Here is a 19,643-nt window from a genome sequence, read left to right as displayed (position 1 = left end):
TAATTAGTTAGTCCCTCCACGCCTCCATATATGGTCACGCCTCGTGACATCACTGGGACATCACACCTCCATATATGGCTATATATGGTGGCGTGACGTGTCATATATGAAGATCACAACGCTGACCTCATCTAACCCTCGATCATCACCTAGATCTGCATATATGGAGCCGGCTAGCAACTCTACATCTGACCTCAAACCCTTAGATCTCCATATATGGAGCTGACCTGTTCTGACATTCCATATATTGTTCCTTCCCTACCCGTCCTTCCTGTCGCCCAGCGGTCTGCCGTCACCCAGGCAGATGCGTGCACGCTTCTCGCCCTCAAGTGTTCTTACTGGTATTAGTAAAGGTAACATGAATTCGGAATGAGTTAAGTGACATTAAGTGATCTACCTCTTGCATAGGAATGATGGAATGATTTGGTCTGAATGTGACCTCTGCTCTCTCTCCTTTCCTCCTCATCCTTTCCTCTTTCCTCTTCTGCCTAAAAAGCAACACACAAAGTAAGTATGGCATGCTGTGAGACACGTTACACTATGCACATATTGTATAAACATGAGATGTGATGCATAAACCTCTTGCTGGAAAAGGAGCTGGTGGGCCAGGCAACATTGTCAGAGGTCTGACTGTCTGGGTGTACACTGAGAAGCCGAAGGCCTGTTTCTCCTGCCTTCTGCCTCCCGATATCTAAGCTAGCCAAGTCCTCCAGAGAGATGAGACGGGTTGCTTGGACTGGAGGGGCAGCGATGGGCCGCATCTAATATGGAAAACACAAGTTCATATTGTACATGCTACAGAGTATGATTCAGTGATATCTAGCGTTATCCACTTTCCACCTGTTGTCCCTTTTTGGGGCATTTTACAAAATATGTACAAAAACCTATTCAGAAAAACTAAAAATAAATATAAAATCTACAAGGTTTCAATGTATCTGCAACGCTATATTATATTCATTCTCCTTTTGAAATAGGGTCTTAGTCACATGTGAATGTCATAATAATAGGCACACATTTGGTTAAAATTGGTGAACATTCGCTAAAAATAGCACATCTAAATAACAGATACCAAGAGATTTGGTTTATAGGGACCATGTAGAGACCCCAAGAAGGGGTGCATGTGATGTATATATACCCATGGAGGAGTGTATGGGTATATAGAGGTAGGACAACAAAGTATAGGGATTAAATTACATTAAAATAAATGGGCCTGCCTACCATTCTGGGTTCAGGATCTATGTGTAGTAGTTGGATACTTGTGGGTTCTCCCATGGGGACTGAGATGATAGTGGAGGATCTCCGGGTAGGAGGTAAGGATGCTTGAGGGACAGCGGTGAAGCACTGTGGCTCAGGCTGAAAGTGTAACAGACGCAGACCCTGGTTTGGAGGAGGTCTGTGAACAGGGAGAGCAGGGAAGATCTGAGGAGGCTCTGAACCTCTGGGTCTCGACAAGCAGCAATCCGTCTCCAGGGACGGCTCAGGTGAAGGATTCGTAGGTAGGTCCAGGTTGAGGTGTGTGGGTGTAACGTTGGACTCCTTTTCCATAACCCTCCTGTTGTCCTTTTCTCCCTGTTCTTTCAAGCCGACTTGATCATGGTTGAGGTTGCGGTGGGAGGGTCCCATGGTTTCTCTCTTCTCTGTGCATGGGGCCCAGGCCTTCCTGACAGGCCTCTGCGCTGGCAGTAGGGGAGGGTGGGGCTCAAGCCCAGAGACCTGGCGAGCAGGGATATCCCAAGTGTCGCCATAAGAGGGTGCTATCAAAGGAGTTCTGGGAATGCTCTGGTTGGATTCCATGGTGGTCAAAAGTCCCTGAGAGGATGGGATCAACCTTCTCCTCCTTCCAGGTAGCTCTGCCTGGACTGACAATGGCTCCATATCCTGTAGTAAGACCAAGAAAAGAAAAACACACCATTATATAAAAGGGTTTAAGATTATTATGTATGTATGTTTATTAACACATAAAACCTTAATTTATTAACCCACTGACTCACACAATGCATTGAAATCTGGCACATTGTGAGCTTGTAGATCGGCTATTTTCTGCAAAGCTATTTAGTGTAGAGTCAAATTTGAAGGGGGCATAGGGGTAGAGCCCTAGGGGTCTCCAGTCACCTAAAAATAGGGCTTATAACGACCAACTTGACATTACCTGAGAAGTAGACACTGGGTTGCCATTGGAAGGCAGATTTCTGTTGACTGACTGGTGAAATTGTGGTCTAATAGGTGACAGCTCTACTGAGCTCTGTGGGGCTGGGTCCACAGGCCTGGATACAGGGGCCTGACTAGGCTGAGTGCTCTGACATCCAGACACCAAACCAGCAGTCTGTGTCTGAAGCCCAGCGGAAATGTTGGTACTGGAAGATACGAAATTTGGTTGCCAGAGGTTGGTGGCACTTGAGGATTGCATGATGAGGTTTGATGGGTTCACATCGGACTGGCCCAGGATACTATTCTGCTGAATAAATGGAAAGTTGGCAAAGAAGGCTCCCGCCACCTGCATCAGGCTCATGAAGTTGATCTGTAGCAAATAAAGACACAAAAACACAGTCAATTTATGGAAAAACAAACAAAAGAAAAACATTTTTTCCTATTCTTCCAGCACTTGCTCCTACCTGGACCATTCTGAACAGCTCATCATTCAAAAGCTGTCTCACAGGCTCTGTCTGCGCCGGTGGGGGCTGACTGGGAACAGTAGTAACAACAGTGGGAGTGTTAGCTGTGGAGCTCTGTGAACGATGGAGTGAAGGAGTGACCGGTGTGTTGTGAGGCTGAACTCCAGTTGAACTAGGGACTACTGTTTCATCAACAGGCTCCATTCCAGTTGAACTAGGGACTACCGTTTCATCAACAGGCTCCATTCCCGTTGGACATGGGATTACGGTTTCATCAACAGGCTCCATTCCCGTTGGACATGGGATTACGGTTTCATCAACAGGCTCCATTCCCGTTGGACTAGGGATTACCGTTTCATCCACAGGCTCCACTCCAGGGACAAGATGGAGTTGAGGAGCAGCTTCTGAGCTTGCGGTCCTGCTGGAACCTCTGAGAAAAAGATAAAACCATGACTTGTACAACACAAAACAGCTAAATATGAGAGAAATAATTTCTAACTAATATGATACCAACGGTGGTTTGCATACTCAATTGAGCCAATGCCATTACATAACAATAGCTCAAATAAGTTTACTAGATATTTGAAATAATTATTTTTATTAACTCACTGAGAAGTTGTGTTGCAAACGTCTTCATCTCTCCGCGAGCAGTGTACTTCTCCAAGAGTTAAAGCCTAGAAATGAAGAGTAACAGTTAGACCTCAGCATTTCCTTATTGACAATAACTGTTGCCACTGTAATATGAATGTTTACTGACCGGCTCATGATGTGAGTGGATGTGTCCAGAGGTGTTCCCATTAGAACGACAGGACGATGCTCTGAAGGACTCACTGGCACCACAATTGTCTATGATGACACACAATAATCTACATGTCATTTTATATTCTCTCCTTAAGGTTTTCTCAAATTACATTTCAGGTACTCTTCTGATCTACAATATTCAAATATCATACCCTCTTTTTCGAGTGTCATGTCAAAGGTCACTTGTTCTTGGTCATTATGGTGTGATGTCAAGTCTGACGTCTCCCTCTCTGGTCCTTCGGAGTCAGATCTGGTACAGGAAAACACAAGTCAAGATCAGATTATTCTATATACAGTAATAACTAGAACTGCACTCTGTCGAGTGCATACTTGCTTGTTGCACACTAGTAGGCCATAAATGGCCAACTAGTGCGCAAGCAGAGCGCGCAAGTCCTTTCGACCGCTGTAAACTGTCAAATCTCAGTATCTCTGTGAAGGAACGTTTGAAATGATTAATGTTTAGATGTAACTATTTGCTACCTACTTTATACATATAAACATCTAGTATTATTAAGTATGATTCAAGTTTCTATCTATATAAGAAATACTGTTTTATCGTTGTAGATATATTCTGGATCCCTTTTTAGTTTTTCTAGTCATACACATACACACCACGTACTCTGGTCCCAGCAGATCAGGCACAATTAGCTATTTTATTTTTTACTGATTATGTATATAGTATACGTATGACTAGCTCTAAATGATGACGTAAGAAATATATATAGTATATATATAGTATATAGGCATATACTATATACGTATACATATATACTCTATACTCTATACTGTATAAAGTGTGTAGTTGTAAGTTGATTAGCGGTATACTGTGGTTACTTTGCGCCAAAAACCGTGACAGCTGTTCCGCCATTTGAGGCTTACGCAGAAAAACATCAAATCTGTGCCTGTGTTGCTGGACCAAATGACCACAAATGACCATATTTCTTACGTCATTATTAAGAGCTAGTCATACACATACACACCACGTACTCTGGTCCCAGCAGATCAGGCACAATTTGCTATTTTATTTTTTACTGATTATGTATTATAGTATACGTATGACTAGCTCTAAATGATGACGTAAGAAATATATATAGTTGATATAGTATATAGGCATATACTATATATGTATACATATATACTCACTTAGTATGACAGCAAGGGCTGAATGTCTATGTGTGTGTGTGTGTGTCTGTGTGTCTGTTACACCACCCGCCCGCCACCAGAGGGTGCAGCTGTAGCACACACACACACACACACAGGGCGCAGCTGTAGCACACACACACACAACCACACACACACGAGCTGCGTTCGCTTCCCGCGTTTGCGCGTCTTACTTGTGTATATAGTATACGTATGACTAGCTCTAAATGATGACGTAAGAAATATGGTCATTTCGTCATCATTGGTCCAGCAACACAGGCACAGATTTGATGTTTTTCTGCGTAAGCCTCGAATGGCGGAACAGCTGTCACGACGAAGGAGACCGGGCGAAAATATTACTTGCGCGCTCTGCTTGCGCAAGTAACTAGTAAAATATGTGGATCTCAGGATCCACATATTTAGAAACGGCATGACTCCAATGTGGATCTCAGACTTCATGTGAGCAGCCTGTAACAGCAGTCATCTGTGACGCAAGCCGCCATGACGTACAGTATGACAAGTTTGGGCAAGGTTTCAGTGCGATCACTTGGCTGATGAGTGAATATCAACATCCTAATACTGGGGGGGTCAAATCGTGACAGGCAATTCCTGCTGTCAAAATGACCCCCCCAGTCAAAAAACACTTTGTTTGAAATAGACACTCATGCTTTCCAAGGTGTGATTTGGGGTCCTAAGGATGAATACAAAATGTATATCAACATCGTAAAACCAAAATGTTGAATTGTGGTTTTGAGCTCACATGCCCTGTTGATGTAAATCAAAAGGGGGGTACCTGTCAGTGGGGAGTGTTGGCTCACAGCCCCATTGACTTTAATTATGAAATGACAGTTGAATAATTATGTCCAAAAGTATAAAACATGTGAAAACTAAGATTTGTGGAAGTACTTCTATGGCCTACTGGCGGTGTGTGCATTAGGTGCTGATCGGTCCAGGGGTTTGTGGGATTAGCTCTGCGCACGCACGCACACGCACACGCACGCACGCACGCACACGCACGCACACGCGCGCACGCACGCGCACAAACGCACGCACAGTATAAAAACCTGAGATACTCACAAGGATAGTTCCCCTTGCTGTGGATCTTGATCAGGAACGTCAATGGGTGTGTTTGCTGATCCAGGGTAGCCTGTATCCACACTGCTATCCCTCTCAAGGTTCCAGCCCTCCTCTAGTTGTTGCACTGAAGCCACAGTCCCATGTCTTTCTGGAACATGGACCTGTTGCTCCGTCCAACTGGGCAGTGCAGCAGTGTACCTGCGCTCCATCAAGCTAAGGGCTGTGAGGACAGCCGGCACCGAGACTTTGACTCGGATCATTACACCTTTCTCATCACTCCCCGTCTTCCTGTTGGAGTGTCCTAATAGCAGCCTCCGGTCAGCCCAGCGTACCATCCACTCCAGCAGCCTGCTCAGCTCAGGGAACTGAGCCTCCAGTTTTGGGTCAAGGCCCTGTTGTAGTTCCACTTGTGCCTCCACGCAAATTAGAGAGTCGAGCAGCAAGCGCTCCGTCAGCTGCTCCGGTGGAACGGGGCCAGACTCAAAGTCCCGGTGATCTCCCTTACTGCTCGGATCTGTGGCTCTGCTGGCCTGCTGGCGGAGCCCAAATAAACCCTGTTGCTTTCCAGCTCGCAGGCCAGGGAGGGATGTAACAGAAAGGTTGGATGTGGACACGGGGGCTTCACTCCACACCGTGGAAGGCGGTGGCTCAAGAGTAGAACTTTTGTCGTTTGACTTATAGCAGTGCCCAGCTCTGAAAATGGCAGCATTGCTGTCCCCATGTCCCCTTGAATGGTGCCAGTCCCGCTGACGGCGATGGAGAGTGGTGAGCACGTCAAAAGTGAAGGAGTGCAGCTCTCTGTCCCTTAGCTGTGAGCAGAAGCCATTCAGTAGAGGAGGTTCAGAGCCCGAGTCTGTTCCCTCAGCATCGTCCTTCTCCAGGACATAGCTGAGGAAGAGCTCCAGGTAACGGAGGTATTCCTGGTCCTCCAGCTCAAACTCCCAAGTACCAACCACAGGCAGGGAGAGCTGCTCTACCTTAGGCTGCCCTTCAGATCCCTCACACGGGGTCCTGCAACTCTCACTCTCCTCCTGGATGACCTTCTGCCTCTTGACAGAATGTCTCGGTGCATCTGCTTTGCCTCTTACTTTTACCCTCTTGTCCCTGAGATGGACAAACGCAGAATAAGATCCGAACCCCTCCAAAATGCACATTGAAATTAAAATGTAGCCAGCTGCCAAACACATGTTTGCTTTTATAACATGGAGCATGGACAGGTTTTCACATTTTGGTGCAGGTGAAAAATAGTGCATGCCATTATATTTACTAAAATTAAGTGATTAATTGCTGTTGAATCTTGATCGATGAATAGTTTCACCCCACAGAAGGCCTAATATTGTAACTTGGTTACCTGGCCATGGGTTTGCTTGGCAGATCAGGAGAGAGAGCCTCTGACGTAGCTGTGTCGCCATCACTGTATACCAAGGGGTGACCAGCATCAGTCAGGGTGCCGCTACTCAGACTGGCCCCTAGAGGGAGCCGCCCTAAGATGGCTGTCCCCACACCTCCCCTGTCTTCCTCCTCTCTTTCCCACAGGCAAACTTCAAGAGGTGCCAGGTGTCTCTTTAGACGCTTTAAGTGCTTCCTCCTCTGTCTGAGTTTGTCTTGAATGACAATCATCATCATCTCACCCGCCTCCTCTTTTTCCGCTACTGAAGAAGACAGAGAATGCATCAGGGCTGCAACTATCGATTATTTTCTTTCGATTACTTTTTCGATTAATCGAATATTCGAGAATGATGATAATAAAGTGAAGGCACGGTGCTTCGGAGCAACCTATTGGTGAAGAGATGTAGCATTACCTGGGACAGTGCATTGCCTCAGCCTCTGCAGAAGTGAGTTGTACTTCTCTCTCAGGGGCACTCTGACAGACTCCTCCTCTTCTGGGAAGGCAAGCACCAGGCTCTCTGCCACCTAGGATGAACCATGAAATGTCTTCTTTTACACAACAAAACAACATGCCAATGCACGTTTTGTAAATAAACACAGGAAATAGGCAGTTCACCATGGAGACGGGAGGTAGTTCTGACACAAGGCTGAGCAGCGTGTCCTGGAGTATCTCCTCAGCATTGAGGAAGCCAGAGAAGGGAATGAAACGGCAGGCCCAGCGGAGAGCCTCTTCACAGGAAGGTCTCCCCTCAGAATCACCAGAAACCTGGGGAACAAATACAGTTATCTAGGGGGTATAAAGGGTAGAGGCTATGCTACACACTTACTACACTAAATGGGTAGGCATACAGTACCTGCATATCGGTGTGATGATGTCTTACAGCCTGGTACTTCCTGCAAGAATTAGACAGCTGATCCCTGACATGAAGCATCCAGCACAGGCCACATAGCTCTCTGAAACAAACTGGTGAAGAACGCAAAAGCTAAATGTTAATCTTCTTATCGAATAAGAATAAATCATTTTGAGTGCTGCCTGTATCAAATGTTTTCTGTAACTTCTCACCTTCGTGTTTGTTTTGTGTTTACACAAACACTCAAAATTGTCCATTCATTGTGAATGGCATTTAATGTTTGTGTTAGGACAAAGTTTGTGTTAGCACACACACTAAAAGCTGGACATAGCAGGGGCTAGCACCCCTCAAAAATAACGGCATCGTAGAACCAATGCAAAGACGTTAGGGTGGTCCTTCAAATTGGGCCCGTATCAGGATTGGTTTTCAAAACAGTGGCCTTTAATTTGTTAGCACTGGTTTTCTCCACCCTTCAATTGAATTTAGATTTTCAGTATCAGTAGGCAGAGATCTGATAATCTGGCTTAATAGAACACTAACCCAGTCACTGAAAGGCATATCCGTATACTGTACTGTAGCTCAGTACAGTAATTTCAAGTACCCTCAGATTGATATGCATTATATTGCATATATTTTAATCTCTGGGAACCGAAATCCTCAAGAGTTACAGACCCCTAAGGTTCCATTTGGTAACAATCAGTTAGCTGGTCACCCCTGGAAACCCCTCATGGACCCCTGGGGGTCCCCAAACCCCATGTTGAGAGTGTGCCATAGATCTTCTTACTAATAGTTTGAATAGTGACAGGATCCAGTTGGACGTCTCTTTTGGATCCCTGCCTGAAACATCCACTACGGCTAATGAACTTCATGAGGCCATCTGGGAAAGGCTCCTCTTCCTCGCTAGCAGAGGGATAGGAGTATTTCTGCTTTATCTGAAAACAAACCAAGGCCATTGAGAAGAGATAGTTTTCATAGCATAGTGAAAACAAAACGTTAAAAATAGAATACAGGGCCCAGGCCGTAGCGTAACGGTCTGGGCACCGGACTGGTGATCCAGTCGCGGTGTGCCGCGGGTTCGACTCCCGAACCCGACACGGCCTTTACCGCATGTCATCCCCCCATCTCTCTCCCGTTTCGTGTCAGCCTACTATCTGTCCCTTAAAAAATCAATAAAAGGCGTAAGCCGCAAAAAAATATCTTAAAAAAAAAAAAAAAAAAAATAGAATACAGTACATGTTTTCAATCAGTCAGTGTAAAATAACACCCAAATCAACACTACCAGAAGAGAGTGGACCATAAAATAACAATGACCATCCCTCAGTGATTAAACCTTACCCAACATTGATGCAGCGTTACAATAGTAAGTCAACTATAATATATTCTCTCCAGGAATCCTTTCTCTCTACACTTTCACACAACACAAGAAACATGTTTTTTTTACATTGTATCCTGTCCTTGGCTGGAATGTATGTACCTTGTGTAGTAGATGTCTGGCGCGACGGAGATTTCTGATGTACCACTGGACTGCAGGACGACAGCAACGGGCAGATCTCAGAAGCAAAAGTAATCTTCGAAGCACTGCGGACAACTTGTGACGGGTGGCAACTTCTGAGAGCTCTGCCAACGTCCCTACAGGGTCCTAAAAAATAAAACAAATACACGCATGCACATAGATTTGTTTCTGGTAGATAGATACTGTTATTTGGATTTGTTTTACTTTACTGTGATAAATCTCTTCTGTTGAGTGTAGTACCTGTGTGTTTGAAGCAGGCTGGGGACAGTAGAGAGGCGGTGCAGGTAGATACAGTCCACTGGGCACTAGAGCAGGCAAGCTGGAGGACAGGTCTTTAGCAGATTCCAACAAGGCAGTCAGGGGTTCAGATATAATATCTACTCCAGCCATAACTGAAGCCTTCAGAATCTCCTGCACCGAAACCTGTAATAATTCCCAATCTTCTCCTTCCAACGAGTCTAGTGGAAATGTAAGTATAAAAACAAGACATTGAAAAAGATTAAAATAAATAGGAATTTCTGTTATGCACAGAAAAATAATCAGCTTGATATTTCCATGACTCACAAACCTGTTAAGCTCTTGTAGTCATTACTATCTTCTTTAGGTTCGTGTGAGACAGTTTTTCTACCAAGCAGAGACTCTAGCTGAGCTTGGAAGATGCGCTCTGGTTCTAAGACTGTTGTAAGGTGGAGTTCTCGCAGCCTATGTCTGTAACGAGAGGCACACAGCAACCATAAACACATACATGTTCATGCTTTTTATTTCAGATAGGTCAATGCAGAGAGACAGGAAACCAGGACAGGGGAAAGAGGGTTACATATTCTGGTGATTCATAACCATTTGATTTTGTGAAAATTAAATTAAATTAATTATATGACATACTACTTTTAACAAATACCCTTTATTCTCACAGAATCAAAGGTTTTATGTACATGATTTACCAGGATCCTGGATGGCTCATTGATACAATATTTTTGCAAATCTCTATGGGAAAAATGAATGGGAATGAAAAAACCCACGCTCACTGCTATGCCCTGCCTATATTAACAGTATGCTATGCACCCACTGACCGAGTGAAGTCGTAGTGCTCGGTGCTGTAAAGGGTATAGGCCAGGCCAAGAGAAGCTGCAGTCTTCCAGTCCCCAAGAACATGAGCCAGCCACACAGCCTCAGGCAGAAGCCCGCCCAGCAGTAGCAGGTCCAGGGCATACTCTACTGTCCACACTGCTGACAGCTGCTGCCCACGCACTGCCCCCGCCACCTTCTCCTGACACAGGGGCACCAGGCGCCCAACTCCCACGGCTGGGGAAAGAGAAGAAAAGAGAGCCTTACCAACCAGTAGGGGTGCAACAGTCATGAATCAATTTAATCGATTTTCTTGTGGCGCAAACATAGGGTGCAGCCACTCCAATGCCCAGCTATGTCCGTCCCTCCCTATGTCTGTCTGTCTGTATGTATGTTTAGGGTACCAACAGGTGACAAAGTGGCGCTGTTGAGCTTCACACTGTACACAGGCGCATGATGGGAAGCTGAATTTTTTTTGCACCACTCACTTCAGACGGGTCTGATTTTAAATGAATACATTTTAATCAAATGTTAAAAAGAATAATAATAATAATCTAAAACACAGAAAATGACAGATTTACAAGCTCAAAATGCTCTATGAGCTTGTAGATACCGTAGTCTATTTTCTGAATTTTTGCACATCACTGTTATACCACAAAGAATGAAATAGGGATAAAGTGGTTAATCAGACAAATCAAGCAACAGAAGAAAAAGAAAATGTGCTTCTCAATTATTCGATTAATCACAAAGTAATCACCAAAAATTCAAAAAACGGCGGTTACATCCCTAACCACCAGACACGTAGCAGAGACACACAGGTATATTACTAACTATGCAATAGCAAAAGATGACTGTGAGTGTGCATCACCATGTGGCACGTGTAGAGGGGGCAGGACATCTACACTGTGTGGAGGCAGAATGTAGAGGGCTTGGTTGGTAAAGTAAGAGGCCATGAACCTCCCCAGAGTTTGAACCACTCCATACGCTGCCTCACTGTGGATGTCCTTTGGTATCCCTAAGCCAGGAGGAGTGTCTGCTACAGGATGCAAAGACAGAGCACATTAATAAAACTTATTATTTATATCATTTTGATTTTGAGCAAACATTTTATTTTAAACTCAAATCTTTACTTCTGGGAGTCCCTGGAACAAAATATGCGGCGGCTAAATACTTTTTTTCTTCAAATAAAAAACAGCTTCAGGTCTTAATGGGTTAAATAAGAATTACAGCTAAGTGTTGTTGAGCCAAGCAGACCTGTTGCAGAGGTACTGTAGTCCTGGTTCTGATGTCCATCACTGTACAGTATCTGGCGGGCCATGTGGTCACCCAGCGCCTGGGCTTCTCTCAAACGATACTGGAACAACAGCCCGTAGAGGAGGGCCAGGCACAGCCGTGTCTCTTTGAACACCCTGCGATTACAATCTGACGAAGAGAACTCATCATGATTCATATTCCATTCTACTCTGTAAGTGAACAACTAGTGCAAATTCATGAATAACCTATAAAGTCGAAGCCATGTTTCTCACTTATTTTTGTCTCTGTTGATATTTCTGACCTCCACGCATCGGTACTCTGCGAGTAGAAGCCAAACAGGAAGTGTTGTTCTCCTGGGTGGGGGGGACACATGAAGTCAAATGTTTTTTTGAGCAAAATTGTAGGTTCTTTAGGGCAGATTCACACGATGGTGTGGATCCAGGGACCCTAGGGTTCATTGGGTGGGTTCTAAATGGACCCTTACAGTCTGTTACTCTAAGAGTGTACTTACAGTCCATTTGGTTCCATGTTTACACTCATATTATCAGGGTCCTTGAAATTAAAAGGTTTGAGAACCACAGCTTTAGACAGATTGTACACAGATTGTACACTATCCCACCTGAGTAACTCAACAGTGCAGGCCCTTCATCAAGCCTCTCTCCTGTACTCTGAATGGCTGTCTGAATTTGTTCCAGGATCATAGACACGTGGTCCTCTTCCTCGTCCCATCCATGGCAACCTCTGGCGCCTTTAAGCTCCTCCATGTACTGCCTGGTAGCCCTGTAAAGCCACTGCCACACTCCCAACAACCTACGCAAAAATGAAAACAGGATCATTCACAGTCAACACACTTAAAAAACACTTAAGAAACACTGGCAAAGAGAGACAGGAAATGGACAGGAAAAATAACAGTGTAGAAAATTCCTCTACCTGCTTGACGGTCGCTGGGGGACAGGGAGTAGTGCCTGCTGCACACGGTTTGGTTTCCCTTCCTGCTCATCCTGAAGCAGAGGCACATGGTAGCTGTCTGACGACCAGGACTTTGGTGGCTGAGGGACAGATTTCTCCTGAGTAACGGCCCAGCCGGTTCTCAGCCGCAGACTGTAGGTCTGGTCAAGACTGTCAGACACTGTCTGCAGTATAAGTAGGGCTGTGTGTAGGCTCTGGGAGGATATTTGACAGCCAGGCTGGCCACTCTGGTAGCATTCAGGGGGAGGAAACAGCAGCATGTGCAACAAATGTTGGCTGAGCTCTACCATTAAGCCCATACAACCCCACCCTTCTGCACGATTGGCATCCCAGGGAAGAAAAGAAAGAATGTTCCTGAGTAGACTGAGGAGCCGAGTATAAAAAGATATGTCCTTTTTTCCAGTGTGGGCCAAGGAGGCAGGGATCAATCGGAGGGAAGCAACCAGTCGTATCATACAGTGAACCGTGTACCTCATTAGATGTTTCCTGTGTTCCACAGTGCCTCCCAAAGATACACCTAGAGCCCATGCTATCAGCAGACTACCCTGAACGCGATCAAGTTCACTGAGAATTTCTGAATGAACAGAGTCTGAGTGATTCTCGGGGGCTGGGACAGGAATGGCTCCAGAGCCAGCCTGGGAGTCTGACATGGCATGGAGGGTGTCAAACATTGAGGCGAACTCCAGGCGACCACCTTCCTCCATATGAGAACCAGCAGGTTGTCCGTCTAAATCAGAATCGTCCTCAAATAATGCCTAGAAAAACGACATACAGATTAGAGACATCAATGTAAATAAACAAGAATCAGTCATAACTGCCAGGTGCAGAACGCTCTCATTTACGAACATCTACAGTATAATCAGTTTGTGTGCCGCAGCCTCTGCCTCAGCTCACGGCTTCAGGTTGCAGATTCAGAGTATGGGTTTTATGCCGTTCAGAGTCAGACTATGGGTTTTATGGGTAAGTCTCCCATTGGCTTAGAGGCAGCCTAGACACGATGCAGCCAATCATGAAAAAGTATCCACGTATACGGTCGCTACTAGAGGTAGTAGCAAATGTAGTCCAGGCGCTTTTCATGCACCTGGCAAAAAGATACATCCGATATGATCTATTAGCAGACATTGAGAATCAGACACACCTGTACTTTGTGAAGAAGCTCAGTGGTGTCCCCCAGGATTCCCTGGTCTTGTAGGAAAATGGGAAGAGTGGAGTCAGCAGTAGCTGGTGCAGAGTCAGTAACCCTAGATGGATCCATGGGTCTCAGCTCCTCCATGCTGCCAACGGGGTTCAAACAACTCATAGACTCCAACCAGGCCTTTGCGTGAATCTAAGGGGATTTGAAAGACAATAGTCATTAGCCCTTTTCAAACTGTTTTTTTGCAGTAGGAGGATTATCTTTAATCCAATCTGGGAACCCATCAGAGGGGGAAAAAAATAAAATAATTAAACAGTTTTCCCCCCACTTTGAATTTGCCTCTGGGGGCACCGCCCAATACCCCAGTGTAGAGGCCGGGTGTTGGCCTGTTCACTCCCCTTCAGCCCGCCTCTTCCGGTGGTGAATCTTTGTTTATATTCCCAATAACAACAGAATCTACATGTTGTAATGGGAGTTGCTGACATATTATCTAGGACATATCTTTAAGCGTGTGAGGATCAAAAATAATTATGATCATGACACATTAATGCAAGTTAGTGAATAAAAATAATTAAAAAAATAACTTGCAGACATTAGGTTGATTTTCAGACCATTAACCCATTCTGACCTGAGATCAGATTCATACGAGGTTTCCGCCGGACACACACTGGTCTGATGAACCCATTCTGACCTGAGATCAGATTCTAAAAATGTCAGTCGCTCTTCGATTTTTCAAAAATAGCAGACCTACAAGCTCGTATCGCGCCACTCGGTGGCGCGATATGAGCTTGTAGATCTGCTATTTTTCAATAGTTAAAGCATAACATGATGCTGACACCAAAATGGGTGCCCGGTCAGAATGGGTTAATAGTAACGCCATAGAGTCCACAGAATAATGTACTGTACAATGTCAGTATTTTACTTCTGAATGTACTAATCTAACTCAGAACTGTATGTTAAAATATATTCTGCATCTCAGTCAATTAAGATAATTCTAATACACAGTATTCTGCCAAATCTAACCCCCACAGCATTGCATTTGTTTTTCTTCCAGGAAACATAGTAGTTTAATTTTTTATAGTTGTGTTCTGCCGTGTTTAATAGCCCAATTACTATGACTCAGTAAAAAGTGCTTGGATCCACTATTTTCCGAAGCGCTAGTACAATGTACAATGGGCACGACATTCCCCTACCTCTGCATTACCTGTCTCTCTCCACTATCACTGTCGAAGGCATATTTTTTAGAAAGGAGTCACTACTAGTTGTCTAAAAACGAATTACTGTAGTACAGTCACATGTGACTGCTATACTGACGACTGAATATCCTGGATTACCTAGATACAAGTTCTCCACTCTCTCCCCACTGGTGCATCCCTTCCGTGTGGCTTTCCCTCTTCCAGGAAGTCCCTCGTTTCTCACCTGTGATCTCTCCAACATCCGTCTAGTTTTCTCCAGGCCTTGGCAAGTGTCTTGTAGCAGGTCTTTAATAAGGAGGGCAGGGGTGGGCCTCTCTGGCACCCTCAGGACTGTAGCCATGTAGCCGTCTGACACAATGAAGTAGAACATACGTGGATGCCAGGTCACAGAATAGCGCTGCCTCAGGATATCCCGTATGGACAAACTGGAGCTTGACAGAGAGGCATCTCTTTTCCCTGCAGACATTGGTGGCCTAAAACGAGAAGGGACAAAATTGGAAAGTAACTACTTAAGCACTGTATACTTTGTTGTAGCGGGGAAAAACAGTTGTGAGCTTGAAAGATATCTGTAATATTATGAAGTACATCATCAAGATGTACTTCATAATGTTACAGGATTATTTTTCAGACCTCCAGTTCTAGGCAACACAGAATGGGGGGGGACTTTATTACAACTATAAGGTATATTTATGACAGTAAAATGTTGAAAATGAGTGGTATTCCCCTTTAAGTAGTGGCAGATAAAATGTCCAATCCAGTGTGCTGTCCCAATTCTGTTTCAACTAACGTTATTGAGAGTCAACTACTCTATCGTCCACCAGGGTCTAAATATCTCAACGGAAGAGTAGAGAGCCACCTCCAGCCACTGCAGAAGTGCTATATTGTAACACAATTAACAAATCACATTGGTTACAAATGTTTTATTAATGAAGTAACATGGAGTGTATTACTGTACCTGTACGTGACCAGAGGGTGCAGAGGTAGAAAGTGTGCAGGACCGAAGTCCACATTGCAGCCAGAGGTGGACAGAGACAGAAGAGCCCCAAGACGAGCTAACATAAGAAGGGAGCCTCTCTTTAGAACACAGGCCAGGAAAAGCCCACCTGGAGCCCAGCTCACACTACCCACCCAGTAAGACCTAAGACACAGAAAATGAATTCACTGTTCACTGAGCTGATTTCTCCAACAAAGACTAACAAATTCCAAACATTTATAGATGTGAACTGGTGTTTCTGGAAGTTACCGAATGTAAGTGGCATTCTGGCCACACAAAGTCAACTACTACATGCATGCATGTACATAAAACCACAACGTATTATGCAATATAGTTTAGACACGGTCTACCCCAAAATATCAAGTATGATCTTTTGAAGACCGATGATTTTTAAGCTCATGTGTCGGAATAGTGCTTAAGTGGTTAAAGCAACATCCTATGAAGTCACAGTGAGTTAATATAATGGTGTCTGTGCCATTTCAGGTACTCTACCTCACATATTTTGATGGGATTTTTAGTTTCTTGCTGCCACATCCTCCAAGTCCACTGGACACTGAGACAAAATTCTGTGTGCTGACAAAGAGAACCTGTGTAGTCTGGAGGGGGAAAAAAGGAATTCACATTTTCAGAGAGTGAAGCAGCAGCCATAAATGAAGGAATAGAAGAAGTAAATAAGCAAAACATGCGAGACCAGATGCTCACTCTGGGATCTCTCTGGTTCAGGGCAATGGCTAATAATAGGCCATCAGGCGAAAAAGCTGGCAACAATGCCCCTCTGGACTTCACTGGACGACAGGGCGGAGAGAGACCAGACAAGTGATATGTCGTGTTGGTCCATCTTACACTGTATCCCACAGAACTAGAGTAATGGATAAAACAGTTAAAAGCAGTTGACTTTTTACAATCATTTTTTGTTTTGTTTATGACAGGCGTCCCACACAGACTATAGTCCACTCACCTAACTCTGTTCACATGGCCTTCCACCCACTGAATTTTTAGGAAGGTGATAATTAGTTTCTCCTCAGATGTGAAAGCGAACACTGACAAGCAGACATCACCCATGGCCTGTTTTCATCATTTTGGGGGGAGATACATATATGAGCATATCAATCAAACTGAAAAATAGTGGGGGGAAAAGTAATTTGTTTACACTATACAATGGCACAAACAAGTGGCCAGATGCAAATATATTTACTAGTAATATTTAAATTCAATTGACCTCTGACTTGACAAAGATGCAGTGTAGTGATGCTTCTTTGTCTTGTAATGAAGGTAGAACTGTATCTTCCAGGGGCTGTATATGAGTCCAATTCCCTCTTACAGTGCCATCTCGTACCCCTGTCAAGTCCCTGATATCTGCAGCCTCCCACAGACACACCTGCCCTGTTAGAGATACAAGGAGCACACGCATCCCATCCGCTGACACCTGGAGAGATAGACGTATGCCATTCCCTGTGACAACACACATGAATGGATTTGAGATGTAATGTGTCATTGTCATTTAAAAACAGTTGACTGGAATTTGCCTCAAGTTAAAACACATGTTAGGTTCACATCAGACAGTTGAATTATACAAACCTTGAGCATCAGTAACCAGCTGAGCTACTTTAGGGGCTGCTGCAGTCTTCTTTAGTGAATCTTTATCCTTGTTCCAGAGAAACAGCTCTCCAGAGACTAATAGTCCAGCAAGCAATACTCCTGGGGGACAAAGGAGCTAGTGGCATGATCTCATCACATTGACAGTGCTACATGATGTCTACTTGCATAAGTAATTGATTATTAATCAATCCATATTTTGTGCATGTCATTATAGGCAAAATACTTTGCACAAAACAAATCCCAAAATATTGAAAATGTGATGTTGTTGTGAGCTTGTAGATCACCTATTTTCAGTATTTTTGCATGACACTGTTGTGCGACAATGTATAAAATAGGGAATAAGTAATTAATTCATAATTATGTAAAACCAATAATCGATTCATTGAAAAGGTTATTGATAGAATAATCTTTAAGAAAATATTTGAGTTGCAGCCCTGCGTAAGTTCAAACCCACCATTCTGAGATGCAGACATTGTCACCATATTGGTCAGCAAGGGGTAGAGTTTAGGAGTCTTCCTCTTGGTGCGACCAGTCACCATGTTGATCTCGCTGATACGCTTGTCATCCAGCAGGAAAACAGACTCCTTCTCCTGGACATTGAAATCCACACAAATCATACTCTCAGTAGCAGGGAGAATTAAGCCTGAATTATAGCCTACTTTGCCGTACATGTATAAAGTTTATAAAACAGCTGTCATCAACAGAAAGCCAGTGTGGGAACATTATTAAGTACATTTATTCAAGTGCTGTCTTTAAGTACAACTTTGTGGGACTACATTTTTGATACTTTATACTGCTACTCCTCTATATATCTCAAGGCAAATATTCACTATTTACTCCACTACAATTATTGTAAAACTATAGTTACTATAGTAACTTTGCAGATTTCTATTATTAATACAAATCGCATATTCTATACTTAAACTATTTGATCATATTTGATGCCAATAATTCTTCTTTTCTTTTACTCAAGTAAAATGTTGAATGAAGACTAGACATGCTCACTTGTTGTGAGCATGACTACACTGTGGTATTGCTGCTTTTACTTAATAAAGTGAAACAATCCGAGTAGACTACTTCTTCCACCACAGCAGACAGATAACAATCAGTAATGGTACAGTTTAGTCCATTTACCAGTCCAAGCCAGCAAAAGCGTGGCCATGGTTTCTTCCTTTTGATGCTGGATGACAACAAAACCTCCAGGTTCAGCTTCATTTCTCATGAACAACACCAATCCTTCCATCAATGACACACAGTCAAGGGATGCCCATTCGTGTAGAGACTGTGTGAGCCTGCTAAATGGAAAACTAACATCAGCTGAGGTTAACAACTTAAACCCTATACTTGATCGGAGTCCGTCAGGGCTCTATACTAGTGACTTTTCTGTTTTGGCTCAACATTCAATATCTTCACTGAAAATAGCAAATCTGTAAACCCACATTGCATCGAGCTTGTTGATCTGCTATTTTCTGTGAAGGTTTTCCCCAGATTACCGATGCTGGGATAAACTGTAGCCTATATTATTATTATTTAGGCATTTTAAAGCAAATCTTCTCTTCTGGGGACACTGGGGGTCCTCGGCTCAAAATCTCTTCAGATGGGAGTCTGTGGACTGTGGATCCAGAGCCTATTTGAAAACAACTTTCTTTACTAATTAAGTTTACAAACCAAACTACACACACCACCACAATAGAAAAACTGCAATAAATGACACGTCCCATTGTAATGGTAACACAAATATTAACACTATTATTGATACAGTATGTTTGAGAAACCTTATGCTAGTTAGCCAACTGTGGCTATTGTAAACAAGACCAGTATCACCTAGCAGCTCGCACCTTCAAAGCATTGTTTTTTTTAGTGTATACATTTTATTTTGTAATTCATCAAAACAAGTCATGTACGATTTATACCATAATCTCGAAATGTTTCGAATTCCCCCCGCGTTGGTAACGGAAAACGATTCCCCTGATGACCCTCCACAGAAGCTTCGACGCGTTGCCTTAGAAACCCAGAGCCAGGAAGTATTTTTTCTAATGGTTCTAATG

General features: G+C 43.9%; 1 protein-coding gene across 2 annotated transcripts in view; it reads right to left on the bottom strand.

Moving 5' to 3' along the window:
• cplane1 (ciliogenesis and planar polarity effector 1) overlaps positions 1-18,881 on the bottom strand; it is a 29,154-nt gene extending 10,273 nt beyond the window's left edge. For both annotated transcript variants that reach the window (XM_083793946.1, XM_083793947.1), the window contains exons 1-33: positions 18,730-18,881; positions 18,050-18,185; positions 17,575-17,694; positions 17,216-17,448; positions 16,955-17,061; positions 16,699-16,855; positions 16,489-16,592; positions 15,958-16,140; positions 15,226-15,475; positions 13,810-13,998; positions 12,633-13,426; positions 12,322-12,512; positions 11,975-12,055; positions 11,703-11,870; positions 11,317-11,484; positions 10,454-10,685; positions 9,952-10,091; positions 9,624-9,841; positions 9,345-9,509; positions 8,655-8,802; positions 7,874-7,983; positions 7,636-7,785; positions 7,433-7,544; positions 6,982-7,282; positions 5,631-6,734; positions 3,566-3,663; positions 3,370-3,458; positions 3,222-3,286; positions 2,613-3,042; positions 2,150-2,518; positions 1,219-1,878; positions 580-761; positions 398-488 (exon numbers count right to left, since the gene is read on the bottom strand). In XM_083793946.1, the coding sequence (XP_083650072.1) occupies positions 398-488; positions 580-761; positions 1,219-1,878; positions 2,150-2,518; positions 2,613-3,042; positions 3,222-3,286; positions 3,370-3,458; positions 3,566-3,663; positions 5,631-6,734; positions 6,982-7,282; positions 7,433-7,544; positions 7,636-7,785; positions 7,874-7,983; positions 8,655-8,802; positions 9,345-9,509; positions 9,624-9,841; positions 9,952-10,091; positions 10,454-10,685; positions 11,317-11,484; positions 11,703-11,870; positions 11,975-12,055; positions 12,322-12,512; positions 12,633-13,426; positions 13,810-13,998; positions 15,226-15,475; positions 15,958-16,140; positions 16,489-16,592; positions 16,699-16,855; positions 16,955-17,061; positions 17,216-17,448; positions 17,575-17,694; positions 18,050-18,185; positions 18,730-18,810 (7,626 nt within the window). In that variant the 5' untranslated portion in view covers positions 18,811-18,881. The remainder of the gene's footprint in view (positions 1-397; positions 489-579; positions 762-1,218; positions 1,879-2,149; positions 2,519-2,612; positions 3,043-3,221; positions 3,287-3,369; positions 3,459-3,565; positions 3,664-5,630; positions 6,735-6,981; positions 7,283-7,432; positions 7,545-7,635; positions 7,786-7,873; positions 7,984-8,654; positions 8,803-9,344; positions 9,510-9,623; positions 9,842-9,951; positions 10,092-10,453; positions 10,686-11,316; positions 11,485-11,702; positions 11,871-11,974; positions 12,056-12,321; positions 12,513-12,632; positions 13,427-13,809; positions 13,999-15,225; positions 15,476-15,957; positions 16,141-16,488; positions 16,593-16,698; positions 16,856-16,954; positions 17,062-17,215; positions 17,449-17,574; positions 17,695-18,049; positions 18,186-18,729) is intronic.
• Positions 18,882-19,643: the final 762 nt, after the last annotated feature.

The sequence above is a fragment of the Protomyctophum parallelum genome (assembly GCF_964188405.1).
Source record: "Protomyctophum parallelum genome assembly, chromosome: 21".
In the NCBI taxonomy this organism is placed as follows: Eukaryota; Metazoa; Chordata; class Actinopteri; order Myctophiformes; family Myctophidae; genus Protomyctophum; species Protomyctophum parallelum.
The sequence above is the reverse complement of the archived record's forward strand: the minus strand, read 5'-3'. Positions and strand labels throughout refer to the sequence as shown.